The following is a 25,729-nucleotide window of genomic DNA, read 5'->3' on the forward strand; positions in this document are numbered from 1 at the left end:
GATGTGCTGCCTCTGGTCGAGGTGCCCCCAGCTGGTTCCCAACCGGCTGGTACTATCACTGCCCCTGCCGATATTGTCGATACTGATGTAAAGCGCATATGCTCGGAACCCTTTCCGATCGCATCGCAAGAACCTATCCTCGCAACACCCCAGGATGCACCTGTTGCTGCGGCAAATCCTGCGCAACCTTTTGCTGGTCCAGCGAGGACAACGGAGGCCGTAGAACCCGAGGCCTTGCTTATCGATATTGTGGATACGCGGAATGCTCACACTGATATGGATATTTCTGTTCAAACGCCAGTGGAGGTCGAGTCGACTGGAAATCCTGCTATACAGACATCCTCAGGTAGGACTGCGGTTTCTATTACCGATATTGTTGCGAGTGGGTCCGCTACCAGCACCGATCTACTGCCTACCCTTACTGTCCCTGTTGCCAGCCCAATAGAGTTCAAAGCACCGAAGTCAAAAAGGAAAAATGTAACTGATGATGCAAGTTGTATTGCCAAAAGGCACGTTAAAGTGGCCTCTGCGGACTCGGAGAGTGATGGATACTCTTCCGACTCCAGCAGTTTCTCTTCATCCCCCACATCAAGCGCTGAGTTTATGTATACCGCTGATTATATCAGTAAGTTTTTGGCAGACACAAAAGGGAAAAGGAATGTAAAAGTTGAGGAGTATTTTGTAGACAGGAAACAGTTTTTGCAGGACGTGTGCCATCATAGAAACGAAGGCGCGTTTAGTGACCCCAAAATTCACCGCCTGAGAAAGATCGTTACGAAAGTTAAGAAATATTTAAAACGTGATGATGCACAAATGGTTTAGCTTTCCCTTTCGTTTCTGTCTTGTCTCTCCCCCCCCTCACATCCTTGACAATCATGAATAGTGTTCGGATTGCCTCCCTAAATATCAATGGGGCCAGGGATTGTGAGAAGAGGGCATTGATCTATGAACTGATTAGGCAGAAGGCGATTGATGTCATGTTCCTGCAAGAGATGCACAGTGATGCGTTAAACGCCACGGACTGGTGCAAAGAGTGGAATGGTTTATCTGTCCTTAGCCATCATACATCCAGTAGTGCTGGTGTTGCCCTGCTGTTTTCACGTGACTTTACTCCTCAGTCCCACTGCATCGATGAAGTTATAAAGGGGAGGCTTTTAAAAATACGGGCCATTTTTGAGAATGAGGTTTTTGTTTTTATTTGCGCTTATGCCCCGACTACTGGTGACGATAGGTTGGCTTTTTTTAAGAGACTAAGCGCTCTGATTAGAGATTGCAGTCCGGGTGATTTTTTGTTTCTAGGTGGTGATTTTAATTGCACGACAGATAGCATGGACAGGAACCACGCTGAACCCCATGCCTTGTCGCGCAGCCACCTTGTTGAACTACTACAAACACATGGGCTGTGTGATGTTTGGAGGTGCTTCCACAAAACTGATAGACAATACACATGGGTGCATTCTAGGGGTAACGTGTTGTCCATGGCGCGACTTGACAGATTTTATATTTTTAAACACCATTTGAATAGCATTAGAAAATGCTGAATATGCCCTGTTGGTTTTTCTGACCACAGCACGGTCGTTTGCAATGTTTCCATGACCAATGTTAAACCCAGGAGTGCCTATTGGCATTTTAATGCATCACTTTTAGAGGACTCTAATTTTCAGGACAGTTTTGTAGTTTTTTGGAGTGTATTAACGGCTGCACATCGCTTGCACAGTGGTGGGATGTGGCGAAAGCAAAAATTTAAATGTTTTGTCAAGACTACAGCTGATGCGTTTCCAAAGTGATTACTGAGTCCCTAAAAGCCATAGAACTCGAAATTATGGATATGCAACACCCCACATCCTCAGCTGGTAATCAATTTTATTATGAGTCTTTCAAATCCAAAAAGGTGTTTTTATCAGACCTTTTAAGAGTTAAGGCTGATCAAATAATTAGGTCACGTTTTCAGAACGTTGCTGAAATGGATGCCCCATCCAAGTTTTTCTTTGGTTTGGAAAAGAGGAATAGTCAGAAAAGATTCATTCATGGTGTCTATTCCGCATCGGGGACGCTGGTATCAGATTCCTCTGACATTTGCAGAGAAGCTGTATTTTTCTTCTCAGAACTATACCAATGTGAATATGTTGAGCATCCACATGTGGAAGACATCTTTTTCCGAAATCTGCCCACCATCAATGATGACTCTGCCAAGGTGCTTGACGGGCCTCTGTCTCTGCATGAGCTAGAGGATGCCCTCCACACTATGCAGTGTGGGAAAGCACCGGGCATTGATGGGCTATCAGTTGAGTTCTTTCGAGCCTTTTGGCCTATCCTGGGGAAAGATTTTCTAAGTGTCCTAAACGAATGTCTGGAAACAGGGCAACTACCTTTGTCATGTAGGAGGGCGGTGCTTACCCTGCTGCCTAAAAAAGGTGACTTGAACCATCTCAAAAACTGGCGCCCTGTAGCCTTACTCACAACTGATTATAAAATTCTTTCAAAGACCCTAGCTATTCGGTTGGGAAAGGTAATGTCGGAGGTCATACATCAAGACCAGACTTATTGCATACCTGAGCGTTTCATATTTGACAACATCCACCTAATCAAAGGTGTCCTCGACGTTTCCAAATTCGTTGGTCTGAAATCTGGTTTGGTTTCACTGGATCAAGAAAAGGCTTTCGACCGTGTGGAACACACATATTTGTGGAAAACACTGAAGCATTTTGGTTTTGGTGATGCCTTTCTAAGGTTGATCAAAATGCTGTATTGCAATGTTGAAAGCGTACTCAAAATCAACGGCTTTTTGTGTGCTCCATTCAGTGTTAACAGGGGTGTTCGGCAGGGTTGTTCTCTCTCTGGTATGCTTTATTCATTAGCTATCGAGCCTCTGTTAGTGCAGTTGAGGGCTGAGCTCTCTGGTCTGTATGTTCCTTCTTGTAAAAGTGTTTTTAAATTGTCAACCTACGCCGACGATGTTATCACATTGGTCAATGGACAAAAAGATATTGAGGTGCTACTTAAAACAACTGATTTGTTTGGTTCTATATCATCTGCTAAGGTGAATTGGAACAAGAGCGATGCTTTTTGTGTTGGGGGTTGATCTGGACATGACGTACAACTTCCTACTGGGCTGATGTGGAAGAAGGAGGGCCTTAAGTACCTAGGGGTTTACCTGGGTGACCAAAACACCTCTCGGAAAAACTGGGAAGGATTCTTGGAGAAGATCAAAGGCCGTCTGAACAGATGGAGGTGGATTTTACCCCATATGTCCTACAGGGGGCGCATCCTCATCACGAACAATCTGGTCGCTGCTTCATTGTGGCACAAATTAATATGTGCCGACCCCCCAAAAGTTTCCTGGCCAACATTCAAGCGCTTCTAGTGAGTTTCTTTTGGGACAATTTGCACTGGCTGCCTCAAAGCGTCTTGTATCTGCCAAAGGACGAAGGGGGACAAGGTCTGATGCATTTACCAAGCAGAGTGGCAGCTTTCCGTCTAATGTTCTTACAGAGATACCTGATGGGTCCCAAAGACTTAGTGTGGAGACCGCTTGTGGGCCTTCTATTTCAGACCGTGGAGGGGTTGAGGATGGATAAGGCTCTCTTCCTAATGGACGTTAAAAGGCTGGACATTTCTGGATTTCCGTCGTTTTACAAGGGCGTTTTCCAGATTCTGGGCCTGTTCCATACACAAAGGCCTGGACCGAATACATCGCTGCATTGGCTGCTTGAGGAACCCTTAATCCATGGCTCTTGGTTGGATGTCTCTACGGACGGCAACCCTACACTGTCAAGACTTTTGTCCAAGACTGGTGTTTTACAGGTCAAACATTTGGTGAACTGTACAGGTGCCAACTTCTCATCTTCCTCTGAGTTGGTAGCGCGTCTGGGCTTTAGGTCCGCACGGATTGCTGACAAATTGCTGGGCAGATGGAAAAAGTGCTTCTCGGCGGATGAACTCATAATGCTGACAAGGTTCAGTGGGGGGGTCGACTTCCCCATCAAGGACGACCCTTTCCCCTTGCTGAACATCTTTCCTGAACTTGGGGATTGTACAGGGGTTCTATTGGAGGGCAGAGAGAATGTTGGGTTTTCTCTGGCCACCTTGAGCGGGAAAGGTTTCTATAAGTTGTGTGTGATTGTTTTAAACAAACAGAAGCTTAATATGAGAGTCGACACCCCTTGGCGAGATGTTTTTAAGTTACAAAACGATGTGAAACCTGAATGGAGGACGCTGTACAAGCCACCCCTGAAAAAACAGATTGGCGATTTACAATGGAGACTCCTCCATGGCATCTTGGCAATTAATGCATTTGTTTGCATTATCAACCCTGCAGTGAGTCAAGACTGCCCTTTTTGTTTTCAGAGAGAAACTGTTTTTCATTGTTTTATGCACTGTTCAAGACTTTTGCCTTTGTTTGGCACTTTGACAAATTTGTTTTTGGGCAATTCCATGTAAATGTCAACCTCACCATGCAAAAATAAAGCAACATGTAATACATCAAAACCACTCCCAGAGATATCACTTAGGCCTGTATTTTACAGATGTGAATAAGTTGAACCAATTTGTAACCAACCTAATATGTCACTGTCAGTCTTTCTTTCTTATAATGTAAAACCCAAGCTAAAATCAACTTTGATCATGTACAATTCTATATTATTGCCACAAGCCACAGAAATGTATGCAAAAATCCACAAAACAGCAAAACAATAGTCATCCTAAATATTATTTAAGAACTTTGATAGTTTTAGCTGATATTTAGAGAGTTTTTCAAAGGGTTATGGTGGTTAAATTGCTGATTTTCTAAACATACGCCATGTCTATTTCAGACGCGTCACATCCGTAACGGAATTTCGTCACATCCATAACGCTGACTTTTCCTTCCGAAACTCTGCATGAAATACAAAATATTTTAAACAAAGATTTTTTTAATATTCACCTTGGACCCCTCTATCAAATGGATATCTCCATTTCGACATTAGGTTCACAATTTCACAGAGTTTGATAAAAATGTACAGTCACCCAAGAAAAGTGATCCTTTTTCTGTCACATCCATAACGCATCTTTTATTGGCATTTTCTGGCATGCCCTAGATGTACTATGGGAATTGTTCTTGTTCTATCACTTCTCCAGTATGGTACGGCCTTAAAATATGCAACACCTGTTTAAATACTGGGAGACAATAAAACATGCACTGGGTCATTTGTTGCCATTTTGAGTTCAAGTGTCACGTCCATAACGCTGGAATTGCTCTTTTGGCCTTTGGTGAAGTTTTTTCTGTGCAGACTTTTATTTTGGGTTTCAGGTACACACAGAAGCACAGATCCAAGTGTCAGCTCTTAAACTTTATTTTGGGTCAGGCAAAAATGGCCATTTACATCAGCAGGAGGAACAGGGTGTCTGGAGACTTAGATTGCAGTGCAGTACGTGTGTTTTCAAGTCTGGTGAAATCCAGGATTCTTATTGATTTCCATTTTTATGAGCTTATGAAAGATATTGATACGTTTGTTAACAGGTGGTGTTGTGGGGAAGTACTTTGTGCAGTGAGGGATGAGGATGTGACCTTTTCTTGTTTTCTAGCCTAGAACTTGGTTGTATGCTTTTTTTTTTATAAAGTGTTTTCATTTATTTGAAGTACTTTTCAATGGTATAAACAAGGGTCTGTAAATAAAGTGGATTTAAAAATCAAATCTCTCTGGCCGCGCGCCCCCTCTCTTTTGGCCCTTTTCCACTACCCTTTTTCAGCTCACTTCAGCTCGCTTCAGCTCACTTCAGCCCGACACGGCTCGCGTTTCGACTACCAAAAACCAGCACGACTCAGCTCGTTTCAGCCCTGCTTAGCCCCTAAAACTCGCACCGTTTTGGAGTAGGGCTGAAGCGAGCCAAACCGTGCCGACTGAGGTTGGGGGCGTGAGCAGACACTCCCCTGTGCACTGATTGGTGAGGAGGAGTGTCCTCACATGCCCACACACGCCCCGCGAGCGCGCTGGGATCTGTAAACACCGCAAACCCGGAAGAAGAAGAATTACGAATTACGAGAATTTCTGAAGCCTTATGCGCCTCGCCTCATCTATACGCTCTTGCCAGTATCTGTCCGCGTTGTCGGTGACAACAAGCCACAGCACCGAGACCAGCAACACTAACGACTCCATGTCCTCCATGTTTATTGTTTACTATTCGGGTCGTGAGACTACCGCTTAAAAGATCACTGAATCAGTGACATACAGAGCATCGTGGACGAGTTCGCGGAGCGCAAGGCTCGTTGTATGCCCTTCAAATAATGCGCGCAGTAGGCTATTGATGTTTTATTATGAGCCATGTACAGTATGTCGCCGAATGTTTTTTTGTTTCTGAGTTACATGTTCGTTTGAAGGACTTAATGTACAAAATAACATAGTTGCACCCCGTAGTGTTGAAATTGGTAAACACAGTGCATTCAGTGAGGTTTGCACCGCCCTCCTTTTATTTCTGACTCTTCCTGTCAGCGTTGCAACCTCTGAGCGCTCATTCGTATGCCCTTCAAATAATGTGCGCAGTATAGGCTACTGATGTTTTATTATGAGCCATGTACAGTATCCTAATGTTTTTTGTTTCTGAGTTACATGTTCGTTTGAAGGACTTGATGTACTAAATAACATAGTTGCACCCGGTAGTGTTGAAATTGGTAAACACCGCAGTTGCGGACATTTTGTAGCCTAAAATGATGCTATGATAAGCTTTAATAAAGGGCCCGGTCATTTGCCCCGCCCCCGGCCCGGCTCTGACTTGTTCCGCCACTGTCACTGATGTCACTGTTTGCGCTGCTTAACGGCATCACATGACGTCCACCCACTTTCGCTAACTCCACCCAATGTGTCCACCCACTTCCAGCCAGCACGGTTCAGCGCGGTTGTAGTCGAAATGCAACTCCAACAGCCCCGCTCAGCTCGACTCGGCACGGCACGGCTCAGCCGCGTTTGTAGTGGAAAAGCGGCATTACTCTCTCTCTCTCAGTCCGCGCACCCTCTCTCTCTCTCTGGCTGCGCGCCCCCTCTCTTTCTCTCTCTCTTTCTCAGTCCGCGCGCTCTCTCTCTGCGCATGTGCGGTGCGAGTGGGTGGAGTGGAGCGTGTGTGAGTGAGTGCGTGCTGAAAGTTTGGCCGCCGTGCCATAAACTTTTGTTCTTTTTCTATCTTTTTTTCTATCTTTCTATTTCTTTTTTTTTTTTTTTGTATACGGTTGTTAGTTTATTGTTGTTTGAATTTTGTTAAAAGTGCACGCGCCAGGCGTCTGCTTCCTGTTGGAAGTATGGCGGCGCGAAGTGCACCTGAGCAGCGTTTTGGCTTTTTAACGAGGAAACATGGGATTAAAATAGATTCACCTCTTTCAGTAGAGGAGATCAGTTTGGCTGTGGGAGCTTTAATTGGACATGACAATGTTTTGTCGGCGTCTCGCATGAACAGGGCAGTGGTTTTATTCCTTGCTTCTGTTGATTTAGTAAACGAAATGGTGGAGACAGGGGTAGTGGTTGAAGAGGTCTTTCTCCCCGTTTTACCTTTATCTAGCCCCTCAAGAAAAGTAATGCTTTCTAATGTGCCCCCCTTTATTAGCAACAATGTGCTTACAGAGGTCTTATCTCGGTATGGAAAGGTAGTATCTCCCCCAAAAATGATACCGATGGCAACCAAATCTCCGCTTTTAAAGCATGTTGTCTCGTTTAGAAGGTTTGCTTATATAATTTTGAAAGACAAGGGAGAACTTGAAGTCTCTCTGAATATTAAGGTGGATGATTTTAATTACACGATTTATGTGACCACAAACACGAAGTGTTTTGGATGCGGACAGCTGGGGCACCTGGCGCGGAATTGTCCAGATAAGGTGAAGCTGAATAATGTGAATTTAAAAGAGGGTATCCCCAGTGATGAAAGATCTCAGGAAACACCCAACACTGAGAATGATGAGGCACCTACGGGCGAGGAGGGTGAAGGTGCGGGTGATGGGAATGGTGAAGGAGAGGTAGCCCCTCCGGCTGAGACACCAGAAGATGGTGACTCAATGGATCTCGTTTTGGAATCTGAAATGCCCGCTGCTTCGCAGGGTAGTTACACAGATCTAGTAGAACAAATCTTTAATGAAGCTATTAACGAACATAACCCTCCTTTAGAAACTGAAAATGTTTTTAAAATGCCGACCAAGAAAAGGGGTCATCAGGGTTCTAGAGGTAAAGCAAAGAAGAAGAGTCTAACAGTTGATGTGCCTGATAGTGAGAGCGATTATGCGTCTGACTGTAGTGTTACCTGCAGTCTACGCACAAGCGGCTTTTCTCAACAGAATTACAGTGTTGAAGATATCAAAGCGTTTTTAACCAAAACCAAGCATGCAAGGAATGTAAGGATTGATGATCACTTTGCAGATGTTGATCAGTTTATCGCAAAGACCAAACTGTTTGTCAGAAGGGGGATTTACCGATCAAGAGGGCTTCCGTTTAAAAAAGATATTGGGCAAGTTAAATGATAGTGATGTTAAAAATCAATTGTAATTTTTCTTTATGATCATTATGTATCTTAAGTTCTATATTTTATATTTCCTTATGTGTGAATTTCAAATTGCTTCATTGAATTTAAATGGAGCAAGGGATCGAAATAAGAGAGCTATTGTGTTTGAAACTTTTAAACAAAAGAAAATTGATGTTGCATTCGTTCAAGAAACTTACACAGATGTAAGGAATAGTGATGACTGGGCGAGTGAATTTGCGGGTGTATCAGTTTTGAGTCACAACACCTCAAATAGTGGGGGTGTTGGTATTCTTTTTAGCCACAATTTTATTCCATGCTCCTATGAAATTAATGAAATTATTAAAGGTAGGCTTTTAAAAGTAAGAGCTAAATATGATGGTAAAACCTGTGTTTGTTTGTGTTTATGCACCTACCGATGCTTTAGAGCGCATACTTTTTCTACAAACACTGGATGACGTTCTAAAAATTTGAGATTGTGAAGACATCTTGCTTGTTGGGGGAGATTTTAATTGCACAGAGAATGGCATAGATCGCAATCATATAGAGCCTCACATGCCATCTCGTAAAAAGTTAGTTGAAATTGTAAAGGTTCACAATCTTGTAGATGTTTGGAGAAGTTTCCATTTAAAGCAGAGGCAGTATACATGGGTCCACGCATATAATAACATGCTGTCCTTGGCAAGGCTAGATAGATTTTATGGGTTCAAACACCAGTCTAATTTCTTCAGGAGTTGTAACATGGTACCAGTTGGGTTTTCTGATCACTGTATGGTAACTTGCAACATTTTTATTAGTACTTTTAAACCAAAGAGTGCTTACTGGCATTTTAATTCCAGTTTATTGCAAGACAAGCATTTTAGGGATGTTTTTAATTTTTTTTGGGATCAGTGTAAGAGTACAAAGCCTGTTTTTAGGTCAATACAGCAGTGGTGGGATTTTGCTAAGGTCCAGATAAAAATGTTGTCCCAACAGTATAGCTTCAATGTCACGAGGGACATCTCCAATCGTATGACTGCCTGCCTTAGAGATTGAGATTTTGAATCTTCAAGGGGACACAACTGGCAATGTAACGGAAAAATTGAAAATCAAAAAGAACTTACTGGCCGAGTTATTAGGGGTTAAGGCTCAAGGAGCTCTGGTCAGGTCACGTTTTCAGTCTATTGAACTCATGGATGCGCCTACCAAATTCTTTTTTAATTTGGAAAAGAAGAATGGTCAAAAAAAGCTAATGCAATCTTTGTCGTCAGAAGATGGCACTATTCTGTATGATCACACTGACATTCGTAAAAGAGCACGGGCTTTTTTTGAAAATCTTTACAAGAGTGAGATCTCCTATGAGCAGGCTCCAGAGAATGTCTTTTTGAACAATTTACCCCAGATATCCAGCTCGGCAAATGCAATCCTCGGTGGGGTGATAACCCTGGAGGAAGTGTCTACAGCCCTCCAAAGTATGGAGAGTGGAAAGGCTCCGGGGATTGATGGTCTACCGGTTGTATTCTACAAAGCTTTCTGGCCTGAAGTAGGCACAGACTTGCTGGAGGTACTTAGTGACAGTTTAACCAATGGGTGGCTGCCACAAAGTTGCCGAAGAGCTGTGGTGACGCTGTTACCAAAAAAAGGGGATCTAAATGACATAAGGTCATGGAGGCCTGTCTCTGTCCTATGTGTGGAATATAAAGTGCTCTCAAAGGTTCTGGCCAATAGGCTTAGAAAAGTGGTAGGAGAGGTCATCCATCCTGACCAGACTTACTGCGTGCCTGGAAGGTTGATTTTTGACAACATTTGGTTCATTAGGGATATTGTGGATGTTGGAAGGCGTCTAAATTTAGATTTTGGACTTATTTCAATAGACAATCAGAAAGCATTTGATAGAATTGAGCATAACTACTTATGGAATGTCTTGGCCGCTTTTGGTTTTACTTCTGATTTTATTAATTATATAAAAGTCTTATATCGTGACATTGAAAGCATACTAAAAGTTAATGGTGACTTGTGTGCCCCTTTTAAAGTGTTTAGAGGTATTAGACAAGGCTGTCCCTTGTCTGGGATGTTATATTCCTTGGCGATAGAGCCACTTTTGATTAAACTGAGAAATGAGATTGAAGGTGTAATGCTTCCAAATTGCACTTTTAAGTTTAAATTATCAGCTTATGCTGACGATGTGGCTATTCTTGTTAAGAGCCAGAGGGATGTGAATGCCATGTTGGGATTACTTAATGATTTTAAATTGCTATCCTCTACTAAAGTAAATTGGGGAAAGAGTGTGGCTTTGTTGATGGGGGACTGGAAGAATGGTCCACCCAGTTTACCTGAGGACCTACATTGGTGCAGAGAAGGGTTTAAATACCTGGGGGTGTTTATCGGGAATAATGATTTTATGTTGAAAAACTTTGAAGGTGTTTTAGAGAAAGTGAAAGGCCGTCTTGGTAGATGGGACTTTTTAATTAATAAATTGTCTTATAGAGGCAGAGCGCTTATAATAAACAACCTGGTTGCTTCATCCCTCTGGCACCGGCTGGCCTGTATAGACCCTCCTGTCATTGTGCTGTCAAAAATTCAATCTGTTCTGGTTAATTTTTTCTGGGACAACCTACACTGGGTGCCACAAAGTGTTTTGTTTTTACCCAGAGAAGAAGGGGGACACGGGTTGGTTCATTTACAGAGCAGGACGGCTGCTTTTCGTCTACAGTTCATACAGAGACTGCTTAGTGGGACTGCGAAGAGCAGCTGGGAAGCTGTGACTTGTGTCATTCTGCGCACTTTTGAGGGGCTGGGGCTCGATAAGACGCTTTTCTGGATGGACCCTAAACGTTTGAACTTAAAGAAATTTCCTATTTTTTATCGGAACCTTTTTAAAGTATGGAGTCTTTTCAAGATTGGGAGGACTATGAGCTCTTCATCTCTTTTTTGGTTACTGCAAGAACCTTTGATCAATGGCTCCATATTAGACCTCTCACATGATCAGTCTTTTCCTGCCCTCAATGGAGTTCTCTGTGAGGCTAAAGTTCTCACCCTGAATGACTTGATCAATTTAGCAGGTCCTTTGCTTCATAATGCGAATCCAGTGGCTGACCAATTAGGAGTAAGGTCATTACGAACGATAAAGCATCTTCTTGGAAAGTGGAAGGGGTTCTTTACAGAAGACGAAAATAAGTTGTTGATCGATTTTTCTGTGGGCTTGTTGTCTCCAAATGAATCTGATGTATTTCCTAATTTTACTGTAACTGCAAATTGGGATGACTCCTCAGGTGTTTTACTTAAATCCGAGCCCATATTTTTTCTTGGTTGTAACCTTGCCTCTGGTAAGGTATTGTATAAACTATGTGTTCTGGCTATGAACAAAAAACACCTAGATAAAAGAATTGACACTCCGTGGCGTGCTGTTTTACAAATCACTGAGGAGGTTAAACCACAATGGAGGGTCTTTCACAAGTCACCATTACCTAAGAAATGCGGGGACTTACAATGGAGGATTTTACATGGGGCAGTGGCGGTTAATGCTTTTATTTCAGTTTTAAATCCTAGTGTAAGTGAACAGTGTCCCTTTTGCACAATGAAGGAAACCATTTTTCATGCTTTCATGCAATGTGTGAGACTGAAACCTCTTTTTACCCTTTTAGAAAGGTTATTTGGTGGTTTTAATGAAAACTTTTTAATGGAAACTTTTATTTTAGGGTTTAAATATTGCCAGAAGCGCAGGTTTAAATGTCAATTATTAAACTTTTTAATTGGACAATCCAAAATGGCCATTTATGTGAGTAGGCGAAATAAAATAGAGTTCGACTCAGGGTATAATGTTTTAATGGTTTTTATGATGTTGGTGAAATCAAGAATTTTTATTGATTTTCGTTTTTACAGTGAAATGAATGATCTTGGGGCTTTTGAAAGGATATGGTGTTATAAAGATGCTGTGTGTTATCTGGAGGATGATACACTCAATTTTAACAGCCTGTTAGAGGACTTGCAGCCTGATTAACTGTGTTAATTTTATCAGAGTTGTGCATTTATTTAGTTATTTATTTATTTATTTTAGGCTGCATTTTTACTCTTTTATTTTTTAATGACTTTTAAATACTGGTAAAGACTTTGTTTTAAGGACATGGTATGCATGTATAAGCAATTTGTATTAAATGAAGTTTGAAAGTCAAGTCAAGTCTCTCTCTCTCTCTGGCCGCGCGCCCCCTCTCTTTCTCGCTCTCAGTCCACGCGCCCTCTCTCTCTCTGGCCGCGCGCCCCCTCTCTTTCTCTCTCTCTCTGTCCACGCGCCTCTCTCTCTGGCCGCGCGCCCCCTCTCTTTCTCTCTCTCAGTCCGCGCGCTCTCTCTCTGCGCCCCCTCTCTCTCTCTCTCTCTGGCCGCACGCCCTCTCTCTCTCTCTCTCTCTCTCTGTGCCCCCTCTCTTTCTCTCTCTCTCTCTCTGCGCCCCCTCTCTTTCTCTCTCTCTCTCTCTGGCCGCACGCCCTCTCTCTCTCTCTCTCTCTCTCTCTCTCTCTCTCTCTCTGTGCCCCCTCTCTTTCTTTCTCTCTCTGGCCGCGCTCTCTCTCTCTCTCTCTCTCTCTCTGTGCCCCCTCTCTTTCTCTCTCTCTCTGGCCGTGCGCCCTCTCTCTCCTAGTGCAGTGGGTAGCGCTGACGTCACGGTCTTTTAAAAATGGCGACTCTTGTGCGGTTTAGCGTATAAAGTATTATATTTACAATTACCAAGATATTTCGTTGTTTTCTAGTACATAAATTTGATAGAATACTTAAGAATACGTTACTTTGTCACATCAGCAACTGTATATATTGCCTTTTCTTCCCCTTTAAGCAGATGGAAGTTAATAAGCATCCAGTGTCTAATGTCCTTTACACATTCCTCAATTCTATTAGGCTGGTGTCTCTCATCTGGTTTTACAGAAACATACAACTGTGTGTCATCAGCATAACAGTGCAAACTAATACCATGCTTATGAATAATATCACCCAAAGGTAACATGTATAAAGAAAAAAGCAGTGGGCCTAAGACAGAACCTTGTGGGACACTGTTAGAACCTGTGTCTGTCTCAGTTCAGATGCGTTGACGTAAGAGCGCTCTGGAGCAGGGAGAAAACAAACCACACGAATGAAATCAATCTGGTTTATTCAGGCACTGCTCAGTGATACACAAAAAGAGCAGGGTTTATATACATCAGAAGCTTTCGTGACAAGATAGGTAAGGGGCCCGGGGGCACAAGGTGAACTCGCCAGATAAGGAGTCGTTTTTATTATACATGAAAGAGCAGAATGTACACCCCCTAGAACAGGAGGGTCCAGGAATGTGGTTTCAGCGAAACTAGAAGGTACAGAGAAGAGCAGAAGAGTATGTTCTCGCGGCTATGCACGTTTACCAGGATGTGAACAGGTCATAAGTTCAGTACAGCTATGCACGAGAACACACATACAATCTTACAATCCCCTCTTTTATACTTTGTTTACAGAGTATAACTACAGTTTAGACTCTAATGTATTGGCAGACATAGGGGTGTAACCAGAGTGCGCAACCCTTGAGGTCGAAACATTTCTGGAATCCAAAACTTCCGCATCGTTCGTATAGATTTTAAGCAATCAGTTAGGTTATTCGACGTGTTCTTGTGACAATTGTGCAAGCCTTTTACCTGCGAGTGGTTAGAGAATTCGGAATGAGTGTGTGTTTGATTAACTGTATACCCTCCCAGACACACCAAAGTTAAACATGAGCGAGCTAACTGTTGTAAGGCGCCAAACGAGCCGTTCTGCGACCTAGGAGCGAGAGACACAGATGCTGAGCTCACAGGCATTAAATGACAGACATAACATGATTCATTAGTATGTTGTTTAGCAGTCCAGTTGGCAAATTGCCAAAAAACGTTGTCCTCGTGGCTGGCTTGAGCGGGATTCCCTGCTCCAAGCACTAAGACCAATACCAGAAGGAAAGTCATACTGGTCACTGACTTTGTTCTTTCTGTGTCCACAGGATGTAGATAGTTGAAGGTAGCCCAGGCTCACGTGTCTTTCAGATTCTTTAGCCCAGAAGTCTGCAGGACTCACCGACCATCCCCTCTTTGTAGATCAGCCGAAACCGGATTATTCCAGATGCTGGGGAGAGGATCCCTGAAAAGGCCGTCAGCTGTTGTCACAACAACCTTCTGTAACACAAAAACCTATTAGACATCATCATCATAGATTCAATTTACTATTGGAGCCTTCTTGATTCGGCTGGCGTGGATCCACTGTGGAAAAAGGTCAGTTAGTACAGCCGTTCGAGTTACAGCGAGCACATCCGTGGGTTCACTGTAGGGCGGTTCCTCCAAAGGAGCGCCTAATTTCGCAAATTTCTTTACCAACACTTTATCCCCTACCTCAAAGGGGTGAGTGGGTGCCTCAGGAATGGGAGGCTTTTTGGAATTTAGTCTCGTCCAGTACTCATCCAACACCCGCATGAGACCCACGGCGTACTCACTGAGATGTACATCAAGATCACTCGTTCCTATAGCCTGCACACCTCTGCGCCAGGGTGTAGGAAAAGGCCGGCCCATCACGAGCTCGTACGGAGACAGGTTGTCGAGGGCCACTTGAGCGGTCATTCGCATGTCAGCGAGAACTAAAGGCAAAACTTGTACCCAATTTTTAGTACCAGCTTCTTGCATGGCTTTACGCAGCTTACCCTTGATTGTTCTGTTTGCGCGCTCCACAATGCCGGAGGACTGCGGATGGTACGGGATGTGGAAACGCCAATGGATCTTTAAGTCTTTACACAGTTCTTGTGTCACCTTAGAGGTGAACGGCGTACCTTTGTCAGAGTCTATCCCTACCGGGAGACCATAACGCGGAATGATTTCTTGCGTCAATTTGTTTACCGCCGTGCGAGCGTCTTCTTTCCCGCAAGGGAAAGCCTCCACCCATCGTGAAAATTTGTCGACCATGACCAAGAGATACTTAAAGGGGCCCTGTTTTGGCATGTGAGTAAAGTCAATCTGCCATTCCTGGAACGGCGTGTCAGGTATGGGAAGGTGCTGATGTACCGCGCCTGGTTTAGATGGATTATTCTGGGCGCACGTTAAACATCTGTCTAGAATGTGATGTACATCGGTGTGTATTTTGTCGATGCAAAATATTTTGGATAAATCCTCCACTACCCCCCTTCGTCCGCGGTGAGTGGGACCATGAAACTCGCGGACGAGAAATGGAGTGCAATGTCTAGGCAAACAAAGGCGGCCCTGAGCATCGATCCGAACGCCGTCAGACGGCTGCGCGCCGCATGAGTCCCAGAAATGGTTGTCTGAGGCCGAAGCGGAGGCCTGGAGGGAGATCAAGTCAATGTCCGGAAGAACGGCACTAATCATACGGCTGGATGAGACCAGGGAGAGAGTAAGCGAAGGCGGAAAAACACCGGAGGCAGCCGCGGCTTTGGCAATGCGATCGGCGAGAGAGTTTCCCCTGATCTCAAAAGAGTCCCCAATACAATGAGCACGAGTCTTAACAATGGCTAAAGAGCGCGGGAGAAGACACGCTGTAATAAGATCAGTAACAAGCGAAGAATGAGAAATGGGCTTACCGTCTGCAGTGGTGAACCCACGCGAAGCCCAAATCCGACCAAAGTCGTGAGCAACGCCGAAAGCGTAACGTGAGTCAGTGTAGATAGTGACGTCTGTGTCCTGAGCAATAACACATGCACGGGTTAGAGCGTATAGTTCGGCAGCCTGAGCCGAGGAGAAAGGAAGAGAAAAAGCTTCAACAGTTTCATCAGGAAGGCGGCACACAGAATAACCACACACGAAAACGCCGTCAGAGGGGCGTGAGCACGAGCCGTCCACAAACAGCGAATCACCTGAAAGTAACGGGGTGGAGCGTAAGTCGGGGCGGATACTTGTCTCGAAAAGAATGCTAGAAATGCAGTCGTGTGTTTCAGAAGGAAGAAAATCATCCTGTGAATTGAGGAGGCGCTGAAGCGCGTGCGCGAGAGAATCAAAGGAGGAGGAGGGCTTAACAGTAAGGTTTTCGGTGGCCAAAAGAATAGACTCGTATCCAGAGCGACGCTGCGCAGATAAATGCTGGGTACTGAGGTTCTTTAAAACGTGCACTACATCATGTGAGGTGTGGAGAACGAGCGGGTGAGACAAAACCAGCCGTTCAGCGTCCGTGACCATGACAGCACATGCAGCCACCGCCCTGAGGCAAGCAGGGAGACCCTGTGCCACAGAATCAAGAGTTTTAGAGAGGAACGCACAAGGCCGCATACCCCCCCCGTGCTCCTGCGCCAAAACCCCAGACGCAGTTCCCTGCTGGTTGCACACATATAAATGAAACGGCAAACGGTAATTCGGAAGTCCGAGAGCAGGGGCCGAGCATAAAGCCTGTTTCAAGGCCCTGAAGGCCGTCAGCATCTCATCAGACCACACCAGGGGCTGAGTCAAAGGGTCCGAGTGCAGAATTGCAGAGCGCAGACACTTGTCATAGGTGGAACAGTCAGGAATCCACTGGCGGCAGTAATTGATAAGTCCCAGAAAAGCCATGAGGGCGTGTTTGGTGGCAGGCACCTGAGTGTCTAGGATGACCTGCACACGCTCGGGGCTGAGCCTGCGGGAGCCCTGGGAGAGATCGTGACCCAGATATCGAACAGTGGGGAGGCAGAACTGAAGCTTAGTTCGTGAGACCTTGAAACCTTCTTGCGCCAGAAGAGAGAGGAGAGCGAGTGTGGCTTTAGCGCAAAGGTCCTCGTCCTCCGCCGTTACCAGAAGATCATCCGCGTATTGGAGCACGGAGGAGCCCGAGGGGAGGCACAAATCGGCCAAGGCGTCCCTAACCACGGCTGTGAAGACCGCAGGAGAATCAACATACCCTTGAGGTAACCTGGTCCAGGTGTACTGCTTACCCCTATGCGTAAAAGCAAACAGGGGCTGTGTCTCACAGCCCACAGGGACGCTGAAAAAGGCAGAACAGAGGTCAATCACAGAGAAAAACGCATGTTCACACGGAATCGAGGCCATAAGAGAGGGAACGTCTGGAACTAATGGGGCGACTGGGATAATTAACTCATTAATCTTACGCAAGTCCTGGGTGAAACGCCACGTGCCGTTGGGCTTCTGCACCGGGTTCACTGGGGTGTTATAAGGGCTGACACAGGGAACAACCACACCTTGCTCTAGGAGAGAACACAGAACATCATCAATGCCAGACAGTTTAGCTGGGGAAAGGGGGTACTGTTTTACATATACTGGCGAAGAGTGTTTAATGACCGCCTCGTAAGGGGTACAGTTAACAAAGCCCACCTCGTCCTTATGTTCCGCCCAAAGAGAAGCTGGAAGGTCAGAAAGAGAGGGTGTGAGGTGGGTAACGGCACAAGCAGCATTGAGAAGGTTATGGGGAAGAGAAAGGGAGGTGAGGGCAAGAGCAGCCGACGAAGTGTCGTCTGGTATGTCAACAACCATGTGTGAGCCACTAAAAGAAATAGAGAGCCCTAGGAGGCTCATGAGGTCCCGTCCAAGCAGGTTAAAAGGGCAATCAGGCATGCAAACAAAGGAGTGAGAAAACTTCAGTAAAGGATCAAGGGCACAAGTAACAGAAAGGGGGGGCGTGCAACTGGAATGGAAAGGAACCCCTTCTATTCCCACAGAGCTTACAGACCGTGTAGATAAAGGACCCGCATATTCCCTCCCCACTGAGGACATGGTAGCCCCGGTGTCGAGTAAAAAAGGATATTCAGTCCCTGCCAGGCATAAAACAATAGTGGGAAGATCTTCGTTAAGAGGGGAGCTGAATAAAAGATTTAACATAGCAATGGTCGGGGTTTCATCGCTCTGAGGGCAGCCCTATGGGCGGGCAGGATCTCTCTGCCCTGTGGGGCTTGAACCGGCGCGCATGACGGGTTTCTCGCGTTCCTGCTCATCTCGCTGTTTCGCATGACATTCTCTTATCCAGTGCCCCTCTTTTCCACAATAGTGGCACTTTCCATTTCTCCTCCCTCCCCCGCCGCGCGGTCCCGTTCGGCGACCCCTCTCCTGTCGTCCCTCCGCTCGTCCGCCCGGCACGACGGATAAACATGCTTTATTCGTTTTACAGTCTAAAAGACCATCGCTCTCCAACGTGCGCACCCGCTCCCCGGCCTGACGGAGGACCAGATTATTCCGGTCACTCCAGTGATGTTTTAATACGCTCTGTATTTCGGGGCGACAATTAGACAGAAAGGTGGACAAGAACATTGGGTTCGGGTTTGCCAAATCAAGTTCAAGACCTCCCAAATGTTGCCAAACTTCCCCAAAGCGCTTCCAGAAAGCCGACGTCAGCTCAGAACGCTCCTGTTTGCAATTAGTGACCTGTGACAGGTCTCTATTTGCTTGTTTTAAGGCGAGCAGGTATCGCGTCAACTGCTCGCGAAGCTGCTGCAGCGCGTCCGGCGTGTCTTTCCAAAAGAAGGTAGACACGGTGCGCTGGCGAGGGCGACCGTTTTCCCCTACCGGAGGCAATTCCTCCTTAACATTAACAGCAATATCGTTGACGGGGCGGAGGACCTGTACGTTTTCTAACAGGGCCGTCTCATCGTATGCGCCTCCTAATTTATTCTGCAGAATAAACCGGTAGTCGGCTCCCGTTAGCTGACAGTTACGAGAAACATTAATTAACTGATCAACGAAGAGCAGAGGCTTGTCGGGTGACGGAAGAAGTGAGATGATGTCCTTAAGAGCCGACGGGGACGGAGGAGTTATATCAATACCACTGCGCTTTGCAACCCATACACAAGCAGCGTTTTGTGGCGGATAAGGACGCGAGCCGGCGTCTGGACCCACACCATCGGGATTATCCCAATCATCATCATCAGTGTCATCATCGGTGTCGTCACTGCTTTCTTCGTCTTTGCCGGTCTTGGCTGATGCAGGCGCACCTTTTATCCCTCCAGGGCGCTGCCCTCTGTCAACCGTGGGGGGGGGGCACGCAGACACAGCAGCCAGGGACGGATAAATTTTAGGAATCGTTTTTACAGATGACGACGATTTACCAGTAGCTTTTCCGGTCTTACTGTAAGGCGGAGGTTTACTGTCTAACGAGGCTGGAGGAGCAGAAGGAGATTTAGATTTTCCCAACGCCGCCTCCACCGTTTCTGTAGTAACGGGCGCAGATCGAGGCTTCGGGATGGACTTCAAGACTGAACGGGGAGTATAGGCCTGTTTAAAATTATCCCATACCTTTTTCATGTCATACCACTTAGCGTAACCCTCCCGCATATACGGGCGATCCCAACCGGGGTCCCCTAATCCCTCATAAATCATGCGATAGGCTGATGCAAGATAACCAGGATCGAATGTACCTTGACGAGGATAGGAAGGAATTTGAGGGTTGGCCTCAGTCCAACCTGCCAAATTATCGAGCCAGGGAGAAACATAATAAGCAAAACCGCACCTAGTCATCCATTCGGCCGGGGTTTCCCCTGGCGCAGGCTTAGGGAACGAGCTTCCCATCGTACAATGACAACAAACGGATCTGAAGAGGAACAGACAACAAATATAGTACAAATTTGTATAGCGCGCTCTTCCTGGACTCGAACCAGGGAAAACTGTCCTCCGTAGGACACTACGAAACTACTGCCAACCAGGTAGTCAATCAAACATGTCTTACCTGATTGAGAGTATCACGTCGGGGTCACCAAATTGTTAGAACCTGTGTCTGTCTCAGTTCAGATGCGTTGACGTAAGAGCGCTCTGGAGCAGGGAGAAAACAAACCACACGAATGAAATCAATCTGGTTTATTCAGGCACTGCTCAGTGATACACAAAAAGAGCAGGGTTTATATACATCAGAAGCTTTCGTGACAAGATAGGTAAGGGGCCCGGGGGCACAAGGTGAACTCGCCAGATAAGGAGTCGTTTTTATTATACATGAAAGAGCAGAATGTACACCCCCTAGAACAGGAGGGTCCAGGAATGTGGTTTCAGCGAAACTAGAAGGTACAGAGAAGAGCAGAAGAGTATGTTCTCGCGGCTATGCACGTTTACCAGGATGTGAACAGGTCATAAGTTCAGTACAGCTATGCACGAGAACACACATACAATCTTACAGACACCAAACTTTATCTCAGTATGTCTCGAAAAATCACCATTTACATACTCATACTGATAGTGATGAGTTAAATAATGCCTGAGCCAGGAGAGGTCCATTCCCTTAACTTCCACAACATTTTTAGTCTATCCAGGAGAATGGAATGATCAGTGGTGTCAAAGGCTGCACTAAGGTTTAGCAATACAAGCAGGGAGACAGTCCTTATCAGATGCCAACAGTACATCATTTACTACTTTAACCAGTGCTGTCTCTGTGTTCTGATGAGGTCTAAATCCTGACGATACATTTCATGGATGTTATTTCTATGTAGATAAGAGCATAACTGCTGTGCCACAGCTTTTTCTAGGATCTTGGAGATAAAGGGGAGGTTTGATATTGGCCAATAATTAGAGAGCTGACAGGGATCAAGGTCAGGTTTTTTTAATCAGAGGCTTGGCAATTGCTAGTTTAAAGGATTTGGGTACATGGCCAGTTCTAAGGGAAGAATTTATTATTTTTAGAAGTGGTTCAATTGCTTCTGGTATTATCTATTTGAAGAGTCGTGTAGGTAAGGGACCTAATACACAAGCTGCGGATTTTGATGTATAGATTAATTAAATTAGTTCGATTTCTCTAAGGGGAGTAAAACATTCTAATTGCTGATCTGATAGTTATATTGCTAACTACAGGGTTACTGAAATTGCCTGGCCTTAAATTAGTAGTTTGAAATTTTTGTCATATTTTCAATTTTGGGGCAGCACGGTGGTGTAGTGGTTAGCGCTGTCACCTCACAGCAAGAAGGTCCGGGTTCGAGCCCCGTGGCCAGCGAGGGCCTTTCTGTGTGGAGTTTGCATGTTCTCCCCATGTCCGCATGGGTTTCCTCCGGGTGCTCCGGTTTCCCCCACAGTCCAAAGACATGCAGGTTAGGGTGAATGGCCCCGGGGCCTGTAAATAATGTCACGGAATTGACTGGGTAGGCTTATTTTTTGAGGCTACATACATTATATTAGTATGAAGAACTTCAAATGTATTAAATTTATAACCAGGTTTTGGTGTTATGCCTAGATAATCATTATAAATAACCGTGACACCTCCTCCTCTGCCAGTTAGATGAGGCTGGTGTATAAAATTGTATCCAGGAGGTCGAGCTTCATTGAACGCTATATATTCATTTGGCTTAATCCATATTTCTGTTAAACACAGTACATTAAACTCCTGATCAGTAATAAGTTCATTAACAATTAGCACTTTAGATGTATGAGATCGAATATTTAATAACCCTACCTTTAGATTAAAGGTGCTGGCAATGGCTGTACAGTCAGTATGATCCAATTTTATATTAATTAGGTTACAAGAAGAAATTGAGTATTTCTACTTTTCTGTTTAGCTCAGGGAACAAACACAAATCTCGATGTAGTGGACCCTGAGTGACGACTCTGTGCAGCTAGTCGACAGTCAGTTTAGCCTGTTTGTCTGCTCCCTGGCCTTGGCTCTAGATTGTCAGAAGTTAACTAGGCCTGTTCTGAGACTATGAGCAAGAAATTTGCAAGAAATGAGAGCAGCACCTTCCCGAGTGGGATGGATACCGTCCCACTGTAACAGTGCCCTCAAAATTAGTCCAATTATCTATAAAGCCCACACTGTTTTTGGAGCACCAGCTGGACAACCAGCAGTTCAGCAACCAAAATCTGCTGTAAGCTACATCACCATGCTGCATTGAGATGGGGCCAGAGCATACAACAACATTGGACATTGCCTTCGCTAATTTAAACACCTTTACAAAGTTACTCTTAGTAACCTCAGACTGATGAAGGCGTATATCATTAGCTCCTACATGGATAACTATCTTTAAGAACCTGTTTGCCTAGGACCCTAAGATTACCTGCTATGTCCGGCGCCCTGGCTCCCGGTATACACCTGACTAAAGCTGCTGGTGCCCCTAAAGGCCAAGCTAATTTCATGTGCCATATGATAGAGTCTCCTATAACCAGAGCTCTTTCAGGTTTCTCAGTGGGTGCATCACTGAGGAGAGCAAACCTGTTTGACATGTGAAGTGGAGAGGAGTGGTGCACCTGTGGGCGAGCTTCAGTGGTAGCTTTGGCTCTATATTTATGCCGCCAAGTCATCACCCATTCGCCCCATGGTGAGGGCTCTAATGCCGGAGTTAGATGATTGCTAACTCCATCTAGGGCATCCAGACTTTCCCCTGCAGAAACTATACTGCTCTCGTTCTCACTAGCCTTCTCTAAAGTCTGGATATGCCCCTCCAAAGCTGCAATCTTCTCCATCAGAGAACTAACTAATCTGCACTTATCACAAATAAAGCTATCACTACTGATGGAGGAAGAATGACTATACATCCTGCACTCAGCACAATGAACAAGCTGAAGGTGTGCCATGATTCATGTACCTTAATCGAAGATCTGTTGATATTAAAGCAGATCTGATGTGGATGGCAGTTGTGGAAGCGAGTTATTTATAATCACGCTATCTGTTATCACCCAAATGAGGATGAATTCCCTTTTGAGTCTGGTTCCTCTCAAGGGTTCTTTCTCATGTAATCTGAGGGAGTTTTTCCTTGCCACTGTCACCACAGGCTTGCTCATTGGGGATAAATTAGGAATAAAAATTAGCTCATGTTTCACATCTTTAATTTTCTGTAAAGCTGCTTTGTGGCAATGTCTGTTGTTAAAAGCACGATACAAATAAACTTGACTGGACTTGAAAAACTGTGTGGATAAATAATCCACCAGTTTAAGAACAATGTTTCTGAGCATACTATTGTAAGGAATTTAATTATTTCACTATCAACAATCCATAATAACAGCAAAAGGTTCAGAGAATCCAGTGAAATTTCTGCACATAAGGCCACGGGGGAAGCCATGGCTAAATGGTGAGAAAAGTAGCTTTTAGACCCAACAGTCACTGGTTCAATTCCCTGGACCAGCCGGAATGGCTGAAGTGACCTTGAGCAAGGCACCTAACCCCAGGCTGTTCTGGGTTTGTTGTATGTCTTTCTGGATAAGAGTACCTGCAAAATTTCTATAAGGGGCAAAGCCAAAAAAACAACATTGAACACTTGTTACCTTGAGTCCCTCATGTGGCACAGCATTAAAAACATCACGATTGTATAATGGACATTACTACATGGGCTCAGGAACACTTTGGAAAACCGTTGTTCATAAATACAGTTTGTTGCTGCATCTACCATGCAAAGTGAAAGCCTTTGAGTCCACCTTTCAAATTGTTTTTGGAAATCATGGATGTTGTGTCCTGCAGGCTAAAGAGGAAAATGACTGTCCGGATTGTTACCAGCACAAAGTTCAAAAGCCAGCATCTGTGATGGTATAGGGGTGTGTTTGTGCCCATGGCAGGCATAACTTGCACATCTGTAAAGGCTCCATTAATGCTGAAAGGCACATACAGGTTTTAGAGCCACACATGCTGCCATCCAGATCACACATCATTTTCAGCAACTTCCCTGCTTATTTCAGCAAGACAGTGCAAAGGAAGTTGGTTGCATTTAGCCTATGATAGATGGTGATAGATGAGTCATCCAATCACCTGTCAAGTATTTTATTTTTATTTATTTTTTAAATGCCAGTTTCCAAAGATGACTTCTGTGAAAAAAAGAATCTGACAAAATCCGATTATAACCAGCAGGAGATAGGAGATACATGAGTGAGAGAAAATCTGTAAGCAGCTGTACTTTATCACACATATTACACAGCTATTTGTGATATTCTTTTTGTGAGCTTGATAAACTTAGTTTGCAGTTAGTTATTTGGAATTCTGCAATCTATAAAAATGTTTTACACTGACAAAACCACGACTGTCAACATTGGACTTCTGCATGACTCAAAATTCATTTAAAATATTTATTTGTTTTAAAATATTTTATTTTTAATACTTATTTGGACTTTCACAAATCAGGTTGGGTAATCTTAGCCCATTTAAAAAGTAATCTCAGTCTCTGGATCTGAAAGCCTGTCATCTGAATTGAGGACAGTAACCCATGCATTTAAACCTAAAATAACTGTATTCCATTATTTCTGGATGAAATGACACAACAAATGTTCTCCTCATTCACAGACTGTGGTTAAAGCTTCTGAAATGTGCAGGGAATTGAAGATTCCGTTCCCTGAGGTAAAACCACCACCAAAGTCTTCTGAGCCAGATGACTTCTATTGTTTTGAGGGGAAGAACGGAGCTCCAACTGTGATCCACATTCCCCTTTTCAACAAAGTCAACTGTGATGGTAACTGACCCTATTTAAATTCACACAGGATTTTGTAGTTTATATCTTTCAAGGGCAGTGGTCAGTGGAGTGGATTGTGTTTCACTGCATTTTCTATAACACTGACAATCTGACTATTGACAGACTGTTTGCCAGTTGATCATATTTTAAAAATCAAGATGCAAAGATAAACACAAATACCCATAATATTCTGCTCTCCTTGGACAACCTTCTTTACCTTTTCAACCTTTTTTTTAGGTCATATTAAGGAGTGGGAGACAGAATATACAACCTTTCAGGGGCCCTACAGTGGTGACATGATCATCAAGCTGATTGAGAAAGCAGGCGAGAATGTGATAAACAACAAGGGAAAACTCATGAGAGTGATACGGTCTGTCACTGAGGAAAAGGGTAAAACACAATAGAGAGTGTTTGCCTTCAACTACAAGCTTGGGTGGTGAGCAAATTGCAGTAATTCATGTCAGTGCTTCATGCCACATTATGTTTATTTTTATAAATCTGATTCTGAGATAGTGATTGTTTTCTGGCCTGTGGGGTTACTGATTGATCAACTCAGTACAATCTCAGTACAACAACATGTTTTGCTCTTGTGTAATGACCAGGCACCTGATCTAGATTTTTGAACTTCACCTGCTTTACCTCATTTCATAAATACATATTCATGGAAATAGTCTGTCTCAAAAACCTTTAAATTCTTTATTTTTGAGTTATATTTCGCTGATGCTTAGTCATCATCTTGCTGGCATCAGACAGTGCTTAAAAATATGACACATTATTTCAATAATCACTAATCACATATTCATGGAAAAAAACTATTTTAGTGTTTAAAACCATCATATACATGTTTGTGTAATACATTATATTTTCTCCTGGTATGTTGGTTATTTCCTAAAAATTACTGCAAAAATGTCAATAAAGTTCATGCATTTATTTTCATTTTTGTTCCAAGATGAATTCAAACAAGACCTCACAAC

General features: G+C 44.3%; 1 protein-coding gene across 1 annotated transcript in view; it reads left to right on the forward strand.

Annotated features, from left to right (window-relative positions):
• Positions 1 to 25,159, forward strand: part of LOC132897577 (cytosolic phospholipase A2 gamma-like) — a 47,109-nt gene extending 21,950 nt beyond the window's left edge. Inside the window, exons 9-10 of the mRNA XM_060938829.1 lie at positions 24,590 to 24,755; positions 24,993 to 25,159. Of these exons, the coding sequence (XP_060794812.1) occupies positions 24,590 to 24,755; positions 24,993 to 25,159 (333 nt within the window). The remainder of the gene's footprint in view (positions 1 to 24,589; positions 24,756 to 24,992) is intronic.
• Positions 25,160 to 25,729: the final 570 nt, after the last annotated feature.

The sequence above is a fragment of the Neoarius graeffei genome, chromosome 14, assembly GCF_027579695.1.
Source record: "Neoarius graeffei isolate fNeoGra1 chromosome 14, fNeoGra1.pri, whole genome shotgun sequence".
Taxonomy (NCBI): Eukaryota; Metazoa; Chordata; class Actinopteri; order Siluriformes; family Ariidae; genus Neoarius; species Neoarius graeffei.